The sequence below is a fragment of the Mesocricetus auratus genome, unplaced genomic scaffold (assembly GCF_017639785.1).
Source record: "Mesocricetus auratus isolate SY011 unplaced genomic scaffold, BCM_Maur_2.0 Super-Scaffold_100007, whole genome shotgun sequence".
In the NCBI taxonomy this organism is placed as follows: Eukaryota; Metazoa; Chordata; class Mammalia; order Rodentia; family Cricetidae; genus Mesocricetus; species Mesocricetus auratus.
Genome location: NW_024429191.1, coordinates 80,300,820 through 80,313,554, shown reverse-complemented (window position 1 = coordinate 80,313,554; position 12,735 = coordinate 80,300,820). Strand labels below are relative to the sequence as shown.

Below are 12,735 nucleotides of genomic sequence, written 5' to 3'. Positions count from 1 at the left end.
GCATGATCTCATTCCTCTTCTGGGATCCCCCACCCTGGAATGTTGCCGGGAAACTGGGGGCCAAGCACAGAATGATTGGGTGAGGGCAATGCCGGAAGGAGCCAGAGTTGCTGCCTCCCACCTGGGCAGAGACAGAGGAGTGTTTGCTCAGACAGAGAATGGGGACCTTCATTCAGTGTTGAGGAGGAGCCAGCCTGCCATGACCCAAGCGCTCCTAAACACTGTCAAGACTGACCAAGCCAGGGCCTGCCCTGCAGCCCACACCCAGCATGGGAGAGTGATGGCCGTGGCCCTGCGGCCTTGGAAGCCCACCCAGTGCTTTTTTAGAAGTTGAGTGGCTGTTACTGCAGGAACATCTCTACACAGCAGATTGCCTTGAATGAATGAGTAGGAGATTCCAAGGCCCTGGGACAGCAGGGAAGGGCCAGAGTGTGTGAGACTGCCATGTGTGGGCCGGGGCCAGAGCAGGGAGCTGGGACTTCCATGGAAGGGCCTGAGTCAGACTGCAGTTTTTCAGGAAAGTGACCTTTCCGGACAGGTGATTCTGGCAGGCAGCAGAGGGACATGTTATCCAAAAAAGAGACACAGGCTGGGTTGACTCAGGTTGAAGGCTTTGGGGACCTGAACTGAAGCTGGTGACAGAGTGTGGAAGAGACAGACCCTGTGTGGGCCTGTGGCAGAAGGAAGTGAAAGATTCGGAGGACGGGGAGGTTGCTGGAAAGTCAGGGTGGGAGCCGCCACCCTGACTGCAGCCCAGGAGGCAGAGGCCGGCTGACATGAAATCCCATTTCCCGCCCCACTCCATGCCCTACAGGCAGACCAGCCATTGTGCTTTCCCGGCCTCATTCCTCCCCCTAGAGGCTCCGGGAAGCACAGCCACTTCCTCCAAAGGTCTAAAGGTCCCCAGCTTCACCAAAGGAGACTGTGAGTCATCATAGAAACCAGGGAGGAGAAAAACTAGCCACTGAAGGTAGAACCCATGTCCCGCTTGGGCACGTGGGGACAGGAAAGGCTTGCCCGACTATCTATCCCACATGGTAGTAGCCCCTAGAGTCAAACTGTCTTATCTAAAGTTGGATTCACGGAGTCATTGTCCCACCCTCACAAGCTATGTGATCTTGAGAGTAATGGTAATTTTACCTTGTTAAGACTTAAATTCCTAGCCGGACGTGGTGGCACATGCCTTTAATCCCATCACTCACAAGGCAGAGGCAGGTGGATCTCTGTGAGTTTGAGACCAGCCTGGTCTACAAGAGTTAGTTCCAGGACAGGCTCCAAAGCCACAGAGAAAAACCAAAAACCACACACACACACACAAAAAAAACTTAAGTTCATTTTTTTGGTTTTTTTTTTTTTTTTTTTTTGGTTTTTTGAGACAGGGTTTCTCTGTATTGTTTTGGAGGTTGTCCTGGAACTAGCTCTGTAGACCAGGCTGGCCTCGAACTCACAGAGATCCGCCTGCCTCTGCCTCCCGAGTGCTGGGACTAAAGGCGTGCGCCACCAACGCCCGGCCTCTTTTTTTGGTTTTTTGAGACAGTTTCTCTGTGTAGCTTTGGAGCCTGTCCTGGAACTCCTTGAGGCTGGCCTCAAACTCACAGAGATCCACCTGCCACTGTCTTGTGAGTGATGGGGTTAAAGGTGTGCGCCACCAGGGCCCCCTTGCAACGACCCCCCCCCCAAAGAAAAGACTTAAGGAACTTCAGGTGTAAAATAAGACCATCTCAGGTGCTAAACTGAAATACTTGGCCATCTCGTTTACTGACCAAATCTTTGTATTATCTCATTGGCTGTGGTCGTGAGTGGAGGCGGGTGTGAGAGTGACTGAAATTCCACAAAGTGTAGTACACGCTTGCAGCAGTTGCTATTTCATATTCAGGAAGCGTGGTTTGGCTTCTCAGTATGTCCACCTCCCTTGGCTGAGGTCCGTGGGCTCACTCCAGAGAAGTGGGATCCAGGACTGACCTTGGCTGAGGACCTGCTGACCAATGGAAGGCTACCAGGAAGGGTAGGGGCTGGCCCAACATCATGGGCTTTAGGATCATGACTCTAGGCAAGCTGTTTACCAATGCAGTGAGGGGCCTATTTATAGTCTCAGCTGCTTCTCCAGCTTACCAGGACGGGGGCAGGGTGGCTCCCAAGAGCAAAGGTGCTAGTTGGAACAGGGACTATTCTCTGCCTAGGTGCCCAGACCACTGAATCCGCCCGCCATGGCAGGGGAGACCTTCCCTTTCACATCCTCCACAAGGCGTGCTCTCCGCCTACAGAGAGAGTGGCTGGAATGGGAGGACAGGAGACGGGCTGCCGCTCATCGCTGTCTAAGTCAGAGGTACCTCTCTGGTTCCCAGGCTCGGTTCATGAGGACCCGCCGCTCCTGCCGAGCCCCAGCTGTCCACAATGCCCTGTTCTCTGGGGACCTACAGCAGGTTCAAATCCTGTTCCAAGATGAAGAGGCTGCCAACATGATTGTGGAGACTATAAGCAACCAGCTGGCCTGGTCAGCAGAACAGGGTAAGGAGGCAGAAAGGGGAGAAGTGTGGGGGTGGGGAAGGGAAGAGTCCAGACCTTACTTCTCCTTAAAGACCCTAGAGTGGGCTGTCCACCATAACCACCCATGTTAGCTCCTTCCTAAACTTTAGAGACAAAGTATGGGTTTTGTTTGTTTTGTGGTCTTGAGACAGGATCTCACTATGTACTTGGGCAGGCTGGCCTTTAACTCATAGAGATCCACCCACTTCTGCCTCTTGGATGCTAGGATTAAAGGCGTGCACCACCACATCCTGCCTCCTATAGTTATGCTTTTTTTAAGATTTATTTATTATTTATGAATACAACATCCTGCCTCCATGTGTGTCTGCACTCCAGAAGAGGGCACCAGATCTCATGGATGGTTATGAGCCACCATGTGGTTGCTGGGAATTGAACTCAGGACCTCTGGAAGAGCAGCCAGTGCTCTTAACCACTGAGCCATCTCTCCATCTTGATTGTTTTCACTGTGATTGTTGATTGATGACTGATTGATTGTGACATTAAGAGGTGAAAGGCAGAGCCCACACATAGGCATGTCCCTTTGCTGTTTTGAGTGGCAATATGATAAAGAACTTTATGTGCGTGACAGAAGTTTTCTTCTTTTTTTTTTTTTTTTTTTTTTTTTTTTGGTTTTTCGAGACAGGGTTTCTCTGTGGCTTTGGAGGCTGTCCTGGAACTTGCTCTGTAGACCAGGCTGGTCTCGAATTCACAGAGATCCACCTGCCTCTGCCTCCCGAGTGCTGGGATTAAAGGCGTGCGCCACCAATGCCTGGCATGACAGAAGTTTTTTAGGATGTGTCCCAACTTAGCAAGTTTAACTGAGTTAACCAAATACTTAAATGAGATTGTTGTGAAAACTGACAAGAGATGGCTTCAACCTCAGCCCTTGGATTTGGGGTTTCACAGTCCTATGGAAGAGTTTATGGACCCAGGACAGTCAGGCACTGCAGGCTCCAAGTCCTGCTTACCTGCAGTAGTGACACAATGACCCTACCAAGCTTTTCTGACTTTGTCCTGAAGAATACCCATAATCCCCCAAAATGGAACTTGGTTTAATTATTCAAAAACAAAATATACTTCACCCAAGATCCAGAGAAACAGTGACCTTACTTCCCTGCCATACCAAGAGTGTACACTTCAGTGTGACACACCTGCATCCTTTAAACAGTTTCCTGACTAGTCAGTCCGTTCAAAGCCAAGACCAGTCTTGTGATCACCAAGCCCATCTTTTCATTCTGTAGTCACTTCTAAACACAGCTCTATATACACCTGTGCATAGCTACCATCTCCAAACCCAAGGCCAGTTCTAAACAAAAAGCATCAATGCACCCACTAGCAACGAGTTCTGCCTTTGTGATTTTTTCTCTTGTCTCTCTCTGTCTCTCTCTCTGTCTCTCTTGGTTTTTCAAGACAGGGTTTCCTTTGTGTAACAGCCCTGGCTGTCCTGGAACTCACTTTGTAGATCCGATTGCCTCTGCCTCCTGAGTGCTGGGATTAAAGACCATCACTTCCTGGCCACCTTTGTAGTTCTATAGAACAACTCTTCTATGGCACATACTATGTGAAATTTTCTACCTTGTTTTCCAGTGCTGGAGAGTGTAGTGTTTTGTTATAGACTGACGGTGTTTAAAAAGGCTCTTCCAATGTGTACTCCTAATTCAGGACTTGAGTGAACCCCTAGCCACAGGCACAGCATGGCTGTTGGTGCTCAGTAAGCTAAAGCCAGGGAAGGCCAGCATCATAGACAGCTTCTTCATAGTGTCTTCATCCTGCTCTCCCATACAAAGTCCTACAGTACTGCCTGTTCTCCTCAGGATTCTGGGTGCTGATTCCAAAGACCAAGCACACAGCACCTCTTACCATCGCTGTGGCCAGAGGCTACATAGACTGCGCCCGGCACCTTATCCTTCAGGGGGCTGATGTCAATGCCCGGATTGGAGGTCATGCTGCCTTGCACGAGGCCTGTGCCCAAGCCCAAACTGACTGTGTTCGGCTGCTGCTCACATTTGGTGCCAAGGCTAATGTGCTGTCTGAGGACGGTATGACCCCCTTGCACCTCTGCACAGCTCCTGAATCCTTGCAGTAGGTGCCCGTGGCCTGGGATGGTTTTGTGGGGGGGGTGTGTATCTGTGTCCAGCTTACCTGCCTAGGGACAAGGATGACTTGACAAAGTTTTGTATATAAAGAACCTCATGTCTTTATGTTTTCACACATAGGTAGAGATCTCATTTTTTTAAAGATTTATTTATTTTATTTTATTTATTTATTTATTTATTTTGGTTTTTCGAGACAGGGTTTCTCTGTGGCTTTTGAGGCTGTCCTGGAACTCGCTCTTGTAGACCAGCCTGGCCTCGAACTCACAGAGATCTGCCTGCCTCTGCCTCCCAAGTGCTGGGATTAAAGGTGTGCGCCACAAACGCCTGACGGCAAGCACTCTCTTAATTGAGTCACATCCCTGACTCTTTTCTGTTGCTTGTTTATTGGTGGCAGAGTCTCACTGTGTAGTCCAGGCTGGCCTCCAAATCTTGAGTGATCATCTTGGACCAGCCTTTTTTTTTTTTTTGAACTGATTCTGTAGACCAGGCTGACTAACTCAAACTCATAGAGATCTGCTGCCACCACCAGACTTGGGCAGGGTTTTTGTTGTTGTTTTGTTTTTTTCCCTGTATAACAGTCCTGGCTGTCCTACAACTTGCTTTGTAGACCAGGCTGGCCTCGAACTCACAGAGATCCACCTGCCTCTGCCTCCCAAGTGCTGGGTTTGGGCAGTCTTTTAAACACTGGGATTACAAGCATGACTGTCACACCCAGTGTCCTTTCACTTTTCACAAGTCAACAGTGTCAGGGACTTCCTACATGGTGGTATTTACTCTTTTACAAATCAATTTAACAAACTCAGCCGGCAGGTCTAAGGACTCAAGACACTAACAGTCAACAGCTAGAGACCTGACCCAGCTAGCTGTAGATCAGTGATAGACCTCAAAGTGATCTAAATTTGCCAGCCCTACTCAGGAGGCTGAGGCAGTAAGATTGCCAGTTTGGTCTACATATAGTACCTGGTCAACTTATGCCAGGTATTGAAGAAACAATATTACCAGTCCCCTTCTCTGGTTCTTCCGACACTACTGAACTCCAGGTTGCTATACACAAGCATCTTCCCACTGTTTGTCCTTTTAAACATAATGAGAAGGGAGCTTGTTAAAGTGGTCCATGTATTTGGTTTTAGAAATCAAAGCATGCCAACAATTAGAATTTGCTGCAGCATTAAGCTCAGTAGTTTGTCAAAGGCAGTGTTCACTCTGTTCGTGGCCGCTGAGCACTTGTATCGTGATCTGTGTTGTACTTGGGGGACGGATCTCCCAGTTATGATTTCACCAAAATGATCTGCCAGTGCCTTCCCAGAAGCTGCTATTGTCCTTTTCCATTGTAAATTACCATTGCTTGGACTGGAGAGATGGCTCAACCGCTTTAAAGGCTAGACTCACAGCCAAAACTAAATTACCACTGGTTTTGTTTCATTGGCAGTTTAGTTCAGCTCATGTTCTGTAACCACGGTAGGTAGCAGCACATTTACTATAATGGTGTACTGGCCTGTAATTTTTCCGGGAATTCAGAGACTGTGAAACAGATTCTCTCTAAAATGTTTTGTTTGCTTTTACTTGTTTTCTCTAAGGGAAAGGACAGGAGGGAGTTCCCCAAATGCTTTGCTGGACCAAGCGAAAACAGCCGACTTGGGAAGAGCAGTCCCCTGGTTTTGCTAACACACTTTAATATTCCACTTGGAGTGGTTTTCCAAATCTTGCCCTATCAAAATGTTAGCTCAGGAGTTGGGGTTGTGGCTCAGTTGGTAGAGTGCTTGCCTCCAAACACACATGGGGCTTTGATCCCTGGCACCACAGAAACTGGGCGTGGTGGTGAATGCCAGTAATCCCAACAAGTGAGAGGAGACAAGGATCAGGAGTTCAAGGTCATTCTCTGTAGCATAGTGAATCTGATGCTGTCAGAAGTCAGGTGTGACTCAAAGATAGCTTGCCTAGCATGCCTGGGTTTCATGCCCAGCACAAAGTAAGTAAATCAGTTCAGGAAAAACCAAAAAAAAAAAAAAAAAGGCCGGGCGTTGGTGGCGCACGCCTTTAATCCCAGCACTCGGGAGGCAGAGGCAGGCGGATCTCTGTGAGTTCGAGGCCAGGCTGGTCTACAGAGCGAGTTCCAGGACAGCCTCCAAAGCCACAGAGAAACCCTGTCTCGAAAAACCAAAAAAAAAAAAAAAAAAAAAAAAAGTAAATCAGTTCAGGATGAACTCTCCAGATTCTGCCACATGTGTTAATGCTATCTGTGTGCTCTTGTCCGCTGCACTAGACTGTTTGGGTCCTAACTTTTTTAAAAAATAATTTATTTAACTTTATGTGCATTGGTGTGAAGAAGGTATCAGATCCACTGGAACTGGAGTTACAGTCTTGAGCTGTCATGTGGGTGCTGGGAATTGAACCTGGGTCCTCTGGAAGAGTAGCCAGTGCTCTTTTTTTTTTTTTTTTTTTTTTTTGTTGTTGTTGTTTTTCGAGACAGGGTTTCTCTGTGGCTTTGGAGGCTGTCCTGGAACTCGCTCTGTAGACCAGCCTGGCCTCGAACTCACAGAGATCCGCCTGCCTCTGCCTCCCAAGTGCTGGGATTAAAGGCGTGCGCCACCAATGCCCGGCCAGCCAGTCCTCTTAACCACTGAGTCATGTCTCTTTTCCTGGGCCTTAACTTTTCCATCTGAACATTGAAGGTTCTTCTGGCAGCTTCTACTGGCCCCATAACCTTGGTGCTTGTAGTAGAGTTTCTGTGTTCAGATGGGGACAAGGCCAGGCCTCAAGGTAGAGGTGTGAGAAGGATATGGGTGTTGAAAGCAGACCTTAGGGTCCTCAGGATTTTTCCCGGCCTTGCACCCTGTCCTTAGGTGTGCCAAGTTGCTGCTAGAGGCTGGAGCGTCTGTGAATGAGGCATCACAGGAAAGTGAAGTCACACCCCTGCATGTGGCTGCAGCTCGTGGCCTGGAGCAACACGTGGCTCTCTACCTGGAGAACGGTGCAGACGTGGGCCTGCGCACTAGCCAGGGCGAGACTGCCCTGAATGCAGCGTGCGCTGGAGCAGAGGGGCCAGGTAGCTGCCGACAGCACGAGGCAGCAGCGCGACAACTCTTGGAAGCCGGGGCTGATCCCCAGGCTGCAGGTCGCAAGCGCCACACACCACTACACAACGCCTGTGCTAACGGCTGCGGAGGCCTGGCTGAGCTGCTGCTGTGCCACGGGGCCAGCGCTGGAGTCACCAACGGGGCAGGCCACACACCCATGGACTGCGCTCTGCAAGCTGTACAAGATGCCTCCAACTGGGAGCCCGAGGGCCTCTTTGCAGCCCTGCTGGATTACGGGGCCCAGCCTGTTCACCCTGAGGTGCGCTGGGAGGGTCTGAGGAAAGGAGGAGCCTGGGACAGAACTTCCCTGACTGGAAAGGTCTAACAGATCAAAAGCCTTCCTCCGTGACTAGAGGTCCATCCCCATCTTGGCAGAGGGGATAGGGTGTCCAAAAGAATATTAGAGTCAAGGAAACTGGGGTTAGGAGCTTGGGGTATGCGGAGATAGGGCAAGCTAAGGCATGGGAAACACGAGGGGGGTGGTGTATAGCGATTTATATTAGCCAGCCTTGGGCTTGCCTTAGTTGGGGCAGTATAGAACTCCTGGGCCCCCGGTTTTGATTCCCAGATGCTGAAACACTGTGCCAACTTTCCTCGGGCCCTGGAAGTCCTGCTTAATGCCTATCCATGTGTTCCTGCCTGTGATACCTGGGTGGGGGCCGTGCTTCCAGAACTGTGGCAGGTAGGTCCACTCCAAGGGCCAAGCTTTTTCCTGTGTGGGCTAGAGAGGCCTCTGCTTTCAAGCTTCAAAACCAGCTTCAAAGAGGGAAGAGAGACCCTGGGCAGAAAAGGGTAGGCAGTGAAACCCCTGGGTTCTAGGCCTCCGTCTACAGCAGCAGAGGTGGGCCTTCCATCTCCCATCCACAACCATCCATTTACCAGTCAGCTCTGACGTGGTGGGATTCTGCAGCATGTCTGTGGTGGGAGTGGCCACTGAAATCCAGTCCCCAGTACATGGCACTGGGTCATGAAAATCAGGGGTATTGGGTCATCTGATCCTCCCTTATTTTATTTTATTTTATTTTTGGTTTTTCGAGACAGGGTTTCCCTGTGGCTTTGGAGGCTGTCCTGGAACTTGCTCGGTAGACCAGGCTAGTCTCGAACTCACAATGATCCGACTGCCTCTGCCTCCCGAGTGCTGGGATTAAAGGTGTGCGCCAACGCCCGGCCTCTGATCCTCCCTTCTTCTGGCCTAGGAACATGAAGCCTTCTACAGCTCAGTCCTAAGTATGGAAAACCAGCCAAGACGGCTGCAGCACCTGGCCCGCCTGGCTGTTCGTGCTCAGTTGGGTAGCAACTGTCGGCAGGCTGCCACCCAACTCCCACTGCCCCCGCTGCTGAGAGACTACCTGCTGCTGCGTGTGGAAGGACAGATCCAGTGAGCTCTGAGCAGGCCACTTCTGTTTCTGTCTGCTCCTCTACCCAGCTCTGGAGAGCCAGCCCCTCCCCTTCCCTTCGCACTCGATTGTCCCTCCACCTGCTGCTCTTCAGGCCTTCTCAGCCTGTCCCCAAAGAAACCGTTCACACACTCACTGGTGTCTAAGTAGACCCATGGCCTCTTTATCTACCCAAGCTACAAGCAAACAATCCCAGGCACAGGTCTTCCCTTGCCTCCCATGCGCCTACTCAGGCCCTTTCATCACGGCAGGCCCGCAGTTGGAGTTGACAGCATATCCCTGTAACCCCAGTACCCAGGAAGCTGAGCCAGTAGAATTGTGAATTCAAAGCTAGCAAGATCGTGGCAGGGCATAGGGGGTACCCTGCTTCTTTGCTTTCTTCCTAGCCCAGCTCTGGATAGAACTAAAAGGAAGGGTTGCTATGATTGTTTTTCTCCCAATACTAGGAATGGAACCCAGGACTTGGTACATGCCAAGCAAGTGTCCCAGCATACAGTCACACCTCTATCTCTTAATGAAGCCCATGTCTTGAATGGATGCTAGAATAATTTTTTTTTGCTTTGTTTTTTTTTTTTCAAGACAGACTTTCTCTGTATAACAGCCCTAGCTATCAAACTCACAGAGTTCTGCCTGCCTCTGTCTCCTGAGTGCTGGTATTAAAGGTGTGTACCACCACCTGGCCACCTGAGACATTTATGATGTATTGTCCCTTACTCCCAAGTGTAACATGGTATCTTAACTGGCAGTCATTCTAGAACAGCTTCGGGGGCCCAGAAAGCTAGGCTATCATTTCTTACTTATTCTGGTCTTAGAAACGAAAAGGCATGACCACTCACCTGTAGGAGGAGACTTTTCAAGGCAAATCAGTTTTATGGATGCCAATAAATAATTTGTTCACAGAACAAATGTATGGATATTGTTAGGTTTGAATGTGACAGAAGTTGCCATCACTCCACAATTATTCTCTGTGTTCTTCTGAGGCTTTCACATGTTCTGCCTTGAACAAGTGTTTCTGGTGACATGAAAAAGGTTATAGACCCCACACACACACACTTCATGGGAGCATTGTGGTAGCTATAGATGCCCCTACCACAGGAGCCTTGTGGTAGGCATCTCAGGAGAGAATAGAGGGGCTTATTTGACCTTTTTGCTGGGGATCAAGGTTCTCAGTCACCAGCTGGCATCACCCAGAAGACAGGAGAGCCACATCAGGAGCCCTGGGCCAGCTTCCTGGGGCCGCTGGCCAGTCCCCGCCTCCAGGGAGTTCTGTCTGCTCAGATTCCCTTTCATTGGCACAAGACAGCCTCTGCCCTGGTTCAGCAGAGTAGGAACCACCTGTTTCTGGATGGAGGCTTTGCTTTAGTTCCACAGAGCAAAAGGTCTAAGACAGTTGTTCTCAACCTCTGGGTTGAGACCCCTTTAGGGGTTGAAAGACCCTTTCACAGGGGTCACCTAAGATCATCAAAAAACACAGATATTTACATTATAATTCATAACAGCATCAAAATTACAGTTATGAAGTATCAAAGAAAATAATTTAGGAGGGAGGTTGAACAGGGTCTTTCTATATAGCTCTGGCTGTCCTAGAACTCCATTTGTAGACAAGGCTGGCCTTGAACTCACAGAGATCCACCTGTCTCTGCCTCCCTAGTTAGTGCTGGGATCAAAGGTGTGTACCACCAAACCCAATTTCAACAAAAATAATTTTATGATTGGGGGTCACCACAACATGAGGAGCTGTGTTAAAGAATCACAGAATTAGGAAAGTTGAGAATCTCTAGTTCTAAAAGAAGAAAAGGCTTCCCCAGTCCTTGACCTGAGTTGGGAGTTGGGATCCTTGTTCCAGGGAATAATGCTGAAGTTTCTGCCCCATTACAGTAGGCAGGCCCCAGCCAGTGCAGTCCAGTCTCTTCTATCATGCTTTAATTCACAAAATACCTAGTTTTTTTTTTTTAAGGAAAAGACATGTTGGACTATGTGTATTGATTTTGTGATAGGCAAAGATTTTTCAGTTACAAAGAGCATGAAATATTAAAAGAACAGAATTCGCCGGGCGTTGGTGGTGTACGCCTTTAATCCCAGCACTCGGGAGGCAGAGGCAGGCAGATCTCTGTGAGTTCAAGGCCAGCCTGGTCTACAGAGCCGATTCCAGGACAGCCTCCAAAACAATACAGAGAAACCCTGTCTCGAAAAACCAAAAAAAAAAAAAAGGACCGAATTTAGGTGTGGTTTTACTTTGGTGTGTGTGTGTGTGTGTGTGTACACGCACAAGGTGGGGGTACTTTCAGAGACCAGAAGACAGCATAGAATACCTTGGAGCCAGTTGCAGGTGCTTTTTGGAATCAAACTCAGGTCTCTTGGAAGAACAGCAACTACTAAACCATCCTCCCAAATCCTAGGTTTGTGTTCTAAAGACTATACCATAAACAGGTGAAAGAAAAATATTAGAAAGTTATTTGCAGTTGCAGTCATTTTTTTGGGGGGGGTTTCGAGACAGGGTTTCTCTGTATTGTTTTGGAGGCTGTCCTGGAACTCACTCTGTAGACCAGGCTGGCCTCGAACTCACAGAGATCCGCCTGCCTCTGCCTCCCGAGTGCTGGGACTAAAGGCGTGCGCCACCAACGCCCGGCTCAGTTGCTGTCATCTTAAGGGCTAGAGAGATGGTTCATTTGGTAAGTGGAAGTATGAGGCCTTAGTTTGATCCTCAGCACCTACATTAAATAATAATAATAACGATGATGATAATAATAATAATAATATAATAAAAGACCAGCAGGGCATGATGGTGCACACCTTTGATCCCAGCAATTGGGAGGCAGAGGCAGGCAGATCTCTGTGAGTTCAAGTCCAGCCTGGTCTATGAAGTGAGTTCCAGGACAAGCAGGGCTACACAAAGAAACCTTGTCTTGAAAACCACCTCCAAATTTTTTTTCATTTAAAAAAATGACCAACAAGTTAAGATGCATGTAAATACTGAGTTAAATTCATGGTGGTGCCTGCCTGTAATCCCAGCACTTAGGAGACAGAGACAGGAAGATCAGAAGTTCAAGGTCTTCCTCTGCTACAACGTTCTCAAGTGTCCTAATGCTGTGATCCTTTAATACAGTTCCTCACGTTGGGATGACCTCCAACCATAAAATTATTTTCGTTGTTACTTTATAACTATAATTTTCTACTGTTATGAATAGTAATATAGAACTCTGATATGCAGGATATCTGATATTCAACCCCTGTGAAAAGGTCGTTGGAACCCCGAGGGGTCGCGCCCCACAGGTTGAGAAGCACTGCTCTACTCCAGTTAACAGAAAAAAGGGAAAAGTTAATCCAGGGTGATAGACTTGGAGAGATGGTTCAAAGGCTAAGAGCACTTGTTATTCTTTCCTGATCTGAGTTCTCTTCCCAGCACTCAAGACTGGTGGTTTACAAGCTCTAGTAACCCTAGCTCCAGGGAATCCAGTGCCCTCTTCTGGCCTCTGCAAGCAACCACACACACATGGCATACACATACAAACACATAAATAAAAGCAAACAAATCATCTTTTTAAAGAGCACTAATCTGTGTCTCTCCGAAATGCCTTCCCGCTTTATTTATCAAAGCTCCACACTATATAGTATTTAAGACTATAACTTGTCTTCTTG

At 48.6% G+C, this 12,735-nt stretch overlaps 1 protein-coding gene across 1 annotated transcript; it reads left to right on the top strand.

Moving 5' to 3' along the window:
• Positions 1–2,093: 2,093 nt before the first annotated feature.
• On the top strand, positions 2,094–9,998 carry Asb16 (ankyrin repeat and SOCS box containing 16). The gene is made up of 5 exons (XM_005070091.3): positions 2,094–2,508; positions 4,341–4,608; positions 7,466–7,958; positions 8,268–8,381; positions 8,896–9,998. Exons 1-5 carry the CDS (start codon positions 2,208–2,210, stop codon positions 9,079–9,081), a joined length of 1,362 nt encoding a protein of 453 aa, XP_005070148.1. The 5' UTR covers positions 2,094–2,207; the 3' UTR covers positions 9,082–9,998.
• The last annotated feature ends 2,737 nt before the right edge of the window (positions 9,999–12,735 follow it).